Below are 9916 nucleotides of genomic sequence, written 5' to 3' on the forward strand. Positions count from 1 at the left end.
CCCCCCCCCCGCCCCCCAAATCCCCAGTTCGTACCCTCCGGCAAACAGATGCACCAACGTGTCGCTCTGGCTCATTCTCTCTCCCGCATGTCCCCAGAAAGCAGCAAGCTGGACCACGACGGTGCCGGACGGCGGCGACGACGGGGGCGGCGGCTTGGCTCCCCTGGAACGCCCGAGTTTCACAGCGCAAACGTCAAGGGGGTTATACAGCATAAGAGTGGCGGAGGAGGGGGGATGGCTCAAGCCAACCGCGGCGCTGCCGCTCCCCCCCTCCCGCACCTCCGCTCCTCCGCTCCCAGTGGCCGCAGCCCTAGCTCCCGCACACCCCGCCTCAGCCGCCTCCACCGCCTCCACCGCCTCCACCGTCTCTGCCTCTACCGTCGCAGCCGCCGTCACCTCCCTCCGGCTTGGCTAGGCGCCCGGAAAGCGAACCTCTGGGAAGGCTGGCAGGCGGAACGGGGGCCACAATCTTGAATATTCAAATACCCCGACATAAACAGAGGCTCCTATTGGCCCGCATCCGCCATGGCGTAAAGCCGCGCACGCCGCTTTCACGTGATCAGTAAGCGCCTTCTCAATGAAAGCAGTGGCCCGGGGGCGGCAGAAGCCGTGGTGGCGTCTGGGTGGGCAAGCGCGTGCCTCTGGGGGAGGTGCAGGCTCAGGTTCTTCACGCTCTATATACGACTACGTCAGAGGCTGGATGGCGGCCACTGATCCGGGCCTGGGAAACCCTGGCAGCCAAGGGAAAAGGGGAGCGGGGCAGGGTTTTCAACTATGCTTTCAGCACAGTGGCACAGTGAACCTCTGGTGTCCTTCCCGTGTCCTACATTAGCAGGGCTGGGTAGTCTAGGCAATGGGTTATTCTCACATTGACCTTGCTCCTTCTGACTGCATTGACTCTTGGGGTCTTTTAAGAGCTTCATGACTTGCACTTGGGGAAGGGAAAGACTAGGGAGAAAAAACACTCCAGAAAGGAGTCAGAAATCTCCAACCCTTGAGAAAAAAGAAGAAAACGTTTTAAAAACCCCGGATCATTTTCGTTTTCCTTTGAGGTTTACATTTCTGGTAGGGTAGAGGTGAAACCACTTCATTCCATTTAACCCATATACTTTTATTAGGTAGGAATAGAAGATAAGTTGTTTGACAGTTGTAAACAAAGATCGGATCATTCTTTAGCAGTTACATATCTGTAAGAATAAGGGTCTAGGTGTGACAAAACAGACTTTAAAAGAAATCCCGTATCAGGAAGTGGGAGTCCACACCAGCCTTAATGATAAGAAGTCCAGACCACTGAGCCCTTTAATATTTTTTAGCTGAGAATGCAATTCGATTGTCCACTAGATGTGAATGAATCCTTGACTTGGATTTGGGAGATTGGCTCTGGAATATATTCAAGAATCATGCTAGATAAACATGGAACTCTATACATTTTGGGATACCCACTGGGACATTCTCCACTCTTGATTATTTTGCGGATTAGATACCATAGTTTTGAAGGCTAATTACAATTTTTTTAAACTCTTAACTTCTGTGTATTGGCTCCTTGGTGGAAGAGTGGTAAGGGTGGGCAATGGGGGTCAGGTGACTTGCCCAGGGTCACACAGCTGGGAAGTGTCTGAGGCTGGATTTGAACCTAGGACCTCCTGTCTCTAGGCCTGACTCCCAGCTATCTAGCTGCCCCTAATTACATTTTTTTAAATGTAATTTTACAATTGTTTCTAAAGTGTTTTCTTTAAAGTCAGTCAGTCTGGCTCTTTTGAGATAAAACTTGCTTATTCAAATGCTTAAATATTAATATCTGTATTGCTGTACTCTTATGAATATGGATTTTTGTATCCCTGAAATACTAGTTTCATCTAGAGCACTCAAAAATAATCATTTTCCCCCCCTTTTAGTCCAACCTAGCATAGTCTTATTGTGACATGAGTCCAGACAATTTATATGAGTTCTTTATGAATTGCTCCTCCAAAGGAAAAGGTTTGCCTCCTGGCCTAGAAAATTCTGCCCTCCCCCAAGTATTCAAAGTGTTTAATCTGCTTTTGAGAGCTTCACAATTCTGGGAGGACTTTTTCCATATGTTGCTTAAAAGAAAAATTAACCTACTTGTCTTTGTGGAAAGTGAATTAGAAACTCCCTTTGGATAATGTCAGGGATCTATTGGGGAAATTTTGGGGGTCCTTTTTGCACAAGAACTCAGAGAGGAAATTTTCCTGGAACTTCAAGAGGACTGTCAATGGCACAGGGACCCTTGGAAAAATTTGGTTCTATTCTGTAGTAAAGAATACATAGAAATTTGGTTCATATATCCAGATGGATTCCCTATTTGTTTTAGGATCTCTTAAGAAAAGTGTGAGGCCTTGTGTTGTTTCAGGGACCTGGAGGAATTTTTCAACATTAAATCTGCTGTGTGAGTGTGAGTACTGAGTTGAAGGGGATGGGCTTAGTGTAGGAGGGAAAGAACAAAGTACCCAGGTCTTCCCACCCTCAGACATAAAGATAGGTTGCCAGTATCAAACCAAATTGGTTTGAATTATCAATTTGAAGATGAAGGTAATTTGCAGTTTGCTTTTAGGTCCATAATGCATTGGGGGAAAGCCACTTGTTCTGAGATGTCTATAGGAGCTGATTTTTTCTTCTTATATAGTTCGAATTTTTTTCCTTTTAAGTTAATCATTTATGAAACCCAGCCTCTGTGTGTGATGTGTGTGTATCCATAAAAGAGAAATCCCTTTATGGGAGAGTGAAAGAGTGAGGACTCCCCACATCCCTCCTAAGGTTCAAAGTACCAAATCGAATGTATTTTGGTTTTCATTTGAAAAATCAATTGATTTGCTCTTAATCTGCAGTCTGTAATCCTTGTGGGAAGAGCCCTAAATGCTTTGTTATTGTTGTTCAGTCAAGTCCCATTCTAGGTGACACCATTTGGGGTTTTGTTGGCAAAGATACTGAAGTAGTTTGTCTTTTCCTTCTCTAACTCCTTTACAGATGAGGAAACAGAGGCAAACAGGGTTAAATAATTTTCCATGGGTCACAGAGCTAATAAGTGGCTGAAGTTATATGTTAACTCAGGTCCTCTTGATTCCAGATCCAGCGCTCTAACCATTCTATCCAATTGGATACCTACCTGCCCTCTGACTGCTTGAGGAACTCCATAAAGGATTAAGCTTTCTCTCTGAGAAGGAAGGCTTGATTTCTCATTCTATTTCTTTTTTCCTTTATTATTTTTGAATAAGGGAAGCCTTTTTGCAACCAACAAGATGGGCATAACCTACTAGAACTTTGTAAAATGGTATTGGCTAGTTAAATTTGTATCACTATATATTTGGAAGTATAAAAATATTAATTTGTGATATTTGATTGTGAACTATCCTATATAGACTTTTCCTGAGGTTTTTCCTAGGACTTTACCCTAGTATGAGACATTAGATAAGACATTCGAAAAGTGACTATAAAACGTATCCAACTCACTAAGAGCTATCCAGGATTTGGGACTATGAACTTTGCTCTAGTAGAATTGCTAAGGACAGCGAATACTTAAATGGAGAATAGAAAAAGACTACTTTACTCCATTTAGGCATGAAACATTTATTAGGTCAGAATTCATCTTGATCATTTTGCTAGGTGTGAACAAAGGCCTAGATAAGTGTCTAGTGGGACAGGAAATCTGTTCAGATTGATTCAGGGACTTGGTCACATGTTCTGGGGCCTATATAAAACCACTGAGCTAATTGAAACCAAGGGAATCAGGGCAGGAGACAAAGAGGAGAGTGCATTCTGTCTATAAGGTTTGGAGACTTTTTCTTTAACATCCTAGCAGTAGAATGATGAAATGACATCAATACCTGCATCAGGAGCCATGAATAGGCTGGATGTGATGAGAAAAGCAGATTCAAGGGTCTTTCAAAGAACACAACAGAAAGGTTACCCTATACCTAACATGAACATTTTGAGGACTTTAGCAAGATTTCTAGGAGCTGTGAGTTAATCCTTTCCTATATGTTTTGTCTAAGTTTGAGGCCACTTTCTTTTCCCTGGAAAGTGTATGAACTTTCCAGTTGGAGAATATGTTATAGACTTTGGGGAAAATGCTTTGTACCAAATATGCTTACTATGTCACCTTAATTAATAACTCTAGAAACCAGGGGGAGATGTAGCCAGCTATGCTTTGTGGACCTAAACTCATCACTGCAATGGCTACAGGTTAAGTGGGAGTTGGGATAGTTGCTTCCAGAGCTAGTATTACATATCTAATCTCAATTATTGTTGATGCCACAATCTGAAAACATCTGGGGTAGGATATGAACTTAGACTGAATGATTCTAAGCCTAGTGCTCCTTCTACTGTACCAGGTTGTTTTCACATGTGCCAAGCACTCTATTAGGTGTTGAGGATCCAGATGAAAATGTTCTTACCCTGATGGAATTTATATTATAATGGGTAGACAACATGGGTACTTATAAGTAAAAACCAAATGAAAACAAAAGTTTTATTGGAGAATACTAGCAGCTGAGATGATTCAAAAAAGATCTTATTAAGTAGTAAGAATCCTTTAGCTGGGCTGTAAAGTAAGCTAGGCATTCTAATTGTGAAAGGAGAGGAAGGAAGTCTATTCCAGACACAATCTGTGAAAAGGCAGTGAGACAGAGATGGACCTTCATGTCTGAGGAACATCCAGGCCAGTTTTGCTGACCTAGAGTACTTGAAGGAAACTTGCTAATCAAAAATTAACATTTTAATTTAGAAGAAATATCAACAAGCAATTATTAAATCCTACATGTGCTAGACACCATTGAAATCACCATTAGGTTGGGCTTTTGGCCTCAAGTCTTTTTGCTGCCTCAGTGATCTCCCTAAAGTACAGGTCCAACTTCATCAGATTTGAGTTTGAGTCCTGTTACACTACCAGTTTCATGACCAACTCCAGGCAACTTAATTCTGTCTTCACTTCAGGGAATCTCAGTTTCTATGTTTGTAAAACATAGTAGATACTACACAGATTTATTTAAAATGAGAAAATCATCATGTAAGCTTTAATATATGTTATATAATATATAATATAAATAAATTGTTGATTTGTTACAGAGGATGCAAGAGAAGGAAATCTTTGAGGTTTCAAACCAAAATGACTGGGAGAACAATTGTATCTTTGCTGAAAATAAATGTGCTACCAGTGCTGATGCTGTTTGGTAAAGATCTATAACCAAGCCTATAGTCAACATAAAACCATAGTCATAATTTGTCCACACAGAGATACAGGATGTGGGTAGTTGTAGGAAAAACTATTTCCTGGCTAGTAGTAGATACACTCTTAAGGAATTCAAACTAATATGAAAAAAATAAAATGTTAAATAAAACAACATCCCTACCCAAAAAGACCATAGGACCTTAAAGAAAAGTCTTTTGATCTTTTCATCCTGGGTCATGTGCTGACCCTTAAACAGGAAATCAAGGGCTCTTAATCATTTTCTATTCCATGCTGAGCTGGACAGCTGTCCCTTAACTTCTTCCATTCCTAGTCTTCTCCCATCTCAAGCCCTCACTACCTTAGAATACTCTTTGACTACATCTTTCCTCCTCATACCACCATCCCAAATATTGCCCCTTATTGATACGACTGTTCTAGAATATCCTGTTCTCTGGGAGTTCTCTCAAGTTTCCTGACATCTGTGAGCAGAGAACATAGGTCTGTTAGGCACGGCAGAGGTCACCTCTCAATTTTTTAGTGACCTCTACTTCCTCAGCACAAGGAAGCCTTGGAGATGTAGCCACCAGGCACCATGGAGTTCCCTGGCTTTGACACTTCTTAACCGTGTTACCATCTATAAAAGGAACATTATTTTCTCATGGGTTGCTGAGGAAAGCACTTTACAAAACTTTAAAATGTTGTAGAAATGTGAACTTTTTGTAACTAAATGAGTCACTTTCTCTATGGGCCTTTGTGTAAAGTTCCTTCTTCTGTCCTCTACCCCTTTTCTCTCAGCTCTAAATTCTATAATCTCTTTACTCTTATCCTAGCACACAGAGAACTAGAGCTATCATTCCAACCTGGAGTTATAGGAACTTTGCCCCAGACAAATTGGTCATTAAACATTTATTACGTGCCTACTATGTAGTAGGCGGTGTTCTAAGAAAGAGCAAGATATATATAATTCTTCATCAAAATGGTAACTTTGCCTCCCTGCCTCCAGTCTACCCACCTTAATTAAGATTAATTCTGTATATTGTATATCACCCTTGAACACTCATTTTCCTTTCATTTTGCCTTGCTTCACAATCCTACAGTGGCTCCCCTCTTTCTTATATCAAGTCTAAACTGTCTTTTGGTGCCTTCTGTCACGGTTCTACCCTGCCTACTCAATGTTATTTCATTTTGTTTGGACCTTCCATTTTAGTGATGTTCTTTGCCAAGAAAACCCCACAAGCAGTCATAAAGAGTCAGACATGACTGAAAAACCTCCAACAGAATAAAAAACAAAAGTACTCAATATTACATTGTCATGTCTAGTTAATATACATATATGTATATGTATTTTACATATATATAAAAGATTCATCATATTCTTTGCCCTCCTCCCTCACCCCAGAACCAGCTCCTCATCTAAACATCCCTTTTTCTCTCAGTGGGGCCATCACTTCCCCAGTCACTCAGGCTTGAGGTGTTAAGAGTTATCCCCCTTCTCTATGTGCACAATTTATTCTCATACCGTAATAGCTCTTATATCCATTCTTTGTCCTCAGTCACCACCTAAATCCTGACTCTTATTCCTTGGTGCTTAGACTATAGGAATAGTGTCCCAAGTCCCTTTGGCCTAGTCTCTCCTTTAATCCATAATACATTATAGCAGGATTAATATTCTTGCAATTTTTTTTTATCATATCTGTTCCCTGAACCCTCATCTACACCAGTTGTAGGCAATTCACCACTTGTCTTATTAGGTATTTCAAACCGGATGTCTCTAATCCATTCAAATCCAAAATACCCCAAATGAACTTATTATCTTTCTTCTACCTCAACCCTTCATTTCCCTAAACTTCCCTATTTCTTTCTTTTAAAACATTTTTTTATTTTATTAAAAACCCTTACCTTCCACCTTAGAAACAATACTGTGTATTAGTTCCGAGGTAGAAGAGTGGTAAGGGATAGGCAATGGGGATTACATGATTTGCCCAGGGTCACACAGCTAGGAATTCCCTATTTCTTTCAAAGGCACCACCATCCTTCTGACTTTCCAGGTTTGTAAATTAAGTATTTTTGACTCCTTATTCTCTTTCACTTCATGGATCAGTCAGTATCCGAATCTTTACATTTCTGTCTCCACAACATCTCTCAAATCTTGTCCTTTTTACTTATAGAGTTATCATGCATTCAGGTCTTTATTGCCATTCATTGCTATTTATTACCATTTATTGCCAATATTGCAACAGTCTCCTAAAATTCCCTCCATGCTCCAATCCATCCTCTGCAATTGCTGAAGTGATTTTCCTTTCTAAATTCTTATTTTTAAAACATTTAAAAATGATTTTCTTTCAGGGGAGATATAATCATGTTACTCCCCAACTCAATCAATTCCTGTAGCCTTCCTATTACCAATAGGATAAAACAGAAGCTTCTCAGCTTCTCTTTTAAAGCCCTTTAAAACTAGGCCCCAATCTATTTTTCTGGTCTCATTGGTCATTACTCTTCCTCCCATACATCAAGCTCTAGCCATACTGACTGTTTCTCTGCACATCACACATGACACCCCATCTTGCATCTCTATGTTCCTTAGCAAAGGCCATCCTTTATACTTGGAATTATATATACTCTGTCTGTGCTCTGCTTCAGAGAATCCCTCTCTTCTTTCAAGAGGTTCACTTATTGTCTTGACTGTTCTAGAATGAATGTCCTGTTCCCTGGAAGTTCTATCTGTGAGCAGAGAACACAGGTCTGTTAGGCAGGGCAGAGGCCTCCTAGCAATTTTCTAGTGACTTCTCCTTCTTCGACACAAGGAAACTTTGGAGATGTAGCCACCAGGCATTCTTCTATATTATTCTACATTGAAACCTTTTCTGATCCCCCTAACTGCTAGTGTCAAACGATCTTATGGTTTCTCTTAATACTTTCTATTTATTTGCATTTATTCTCCTTATACTTATTTTCTATGTGCTTATATACACGATTGACTTCTATTTTCTGTTGGCATTTAAATTTGTAAGTAGGGATTATTTAAATCCTTTTACTCATTTCCTTTGTGTCTGTAAAAGGTAGGTGCTTCATAAATGCTTCTTGATTGATTGATGTCACTCCTCAGCTAAAAAATCTTTCCATAGCTCCTTAACACTAATATTACAAATTAAAGTTCTTATACCTAAGCACTCAAGACTTTCTACAATATGACTTTAACCCACCTTTTTAACATCTACCTGAACCTTCTTCTCCAGTTAGATCATTATTCCAGATCCTCAGAGTTGGAAGGAACTTCAGGACCTATCTAGTTTATCTAGTATGACCAAAATCCTCCACTTTATGTATGGTCTTTGAATTCTGATAGTCCTTAGTGTTCAAACTCATCAGTTTAGGAATCACATCCTTCTCTCCCCCTACCAGCTGAAAATATTCTCTTACCCTTAAAATTTCCTAGAGCTCTTTGGCTCTTTGCCCCATAACATTACAGTGCCTGACAAAATAACAGGTGCCTAATAAATGCTTGATCATGCTCTATTTTCAATTGGACTTAACGTACATACTATAGCCTCTTATCTCTCCAATTCTAAGCCCAAGTCCTGCAAAGAGTGAGTATTTAATAAAGATATGTAGAAGTTGATAGAATTCATTCTTTTAGGGCAACTAGGTGGCTCAGGGGATAGAGTGCCAGGCCTAGAGAGGGTAAGTCTGGGTTCAAATCTGACCTCAGCTGGGCAAGTCATTTAACCCAAATGCCTTACCTTTCTTTGGCCTTGGAATTGATACAAAGACAGAAGGTAAGAGTAAAAAAAAAAAAGGAATTCATTCTTTTATTGTATATATGTATGTTTTATTTTATATATAGATGTAATATAAATGTATATTTTATTACACATATTTATTAAATGTCTCCTGTGCACAAGGCCTTGTATTGCCTAGTAATAAAATTTTGTCTTTCACATGTGCTAGATTCATTTTCAGCCTTAAACCTTGACTAATATCATTCTCCTAATTCATTTGGCACTTATGCTGCTTTGTATTAGTTATAATATTTTTATTTTTATATATCTATATGTCTATAGAAACACAAATGCATATATGAATATAGATATACATATGAATATAGAGACACACTATATAGGCACATATGGACATTTTGTACACATGTATATGTATATGTACTTACATATAAGTACATAAAATAATATGAATTATAATAATTATAACAATGCCTAACATTTATAATGAGCTTATTTGTGCTAGTCACTGTGCTAGGTACTTTATAATTATTATCTCATTTGATTTGATTCTTACAACAACCCCGGTAGGTAGGTACTATTATTATTTCTATTTTACAGAGGAGGAAACCGAGGCAAAAAGCATGAAATAATTTTCCTCAGGGCCACATAGCTAGTAGGTGTCTGAGGTCAAATTTGAATTCAGGTTTTCCTGACACCAGGCCAGGTGCTCTATCCACTGTGCCATCTAGCTAACACACATACACACACACACACACACACGTGTGTGTGTGTTTGTGTGCTTGTACGTATATGTATAAAATATGTATACATAAAATATGTATAGAAATACATGCACACATATTCCAGATTCTAAGCTCCTTAAAGGATATAGTTTATTTTTCTATTTTCTGTCCTCATAGTGCTGAGTATAATACCCTAAACACTGTTGTCAGATCTCCAATCCCCTACCGCAGATGGGGGCCAACTTGCCAGTGATTAGGGGCAATTAATG

At 39.5% G+C, this 9916-nt stretch overlaps 1 protein-coding gene across 1 annotated transcript in view; it reads right to left on the reverse strand.

Annotated features, from left to right (window-relative positions):
- SLC25A36 (solute carrier family 25 member 36) overlaps positions 1–287 on the reverse strand; it is a 47952-nt gene extending 47665 nt beyond the window's left edge. The window contains exon 1 of the mRNA XM_044666667.1: positions 115–287. Coding sequence (XP_044522602.1) covers positions 115–213 — 99 coding nt within the window. The 5' untranslated portion in view covers positions 214–287. The remainder of the gene's footprint in view (positions 1–114) is intronic.
- Between the last annotated feature and the right edge of the window lie 9629 nt (positions 288–9916).

This window comes from Gracilinanus agilis, chromosome 3 (assembly GCF_016433145.1).
Source record: "Gracilinanus agilis isolate LMUSP501 chromosome 3, AgileGrace, whole genome shotgun sequence".
In the NCBI taxonomy this organism is placed as follows: Eukaryota; Metazoa; Chordata; class Mammalia; order Didelphimorphia; family Didelphidae; genus Gracilinanus; species Gracilinanus agilis.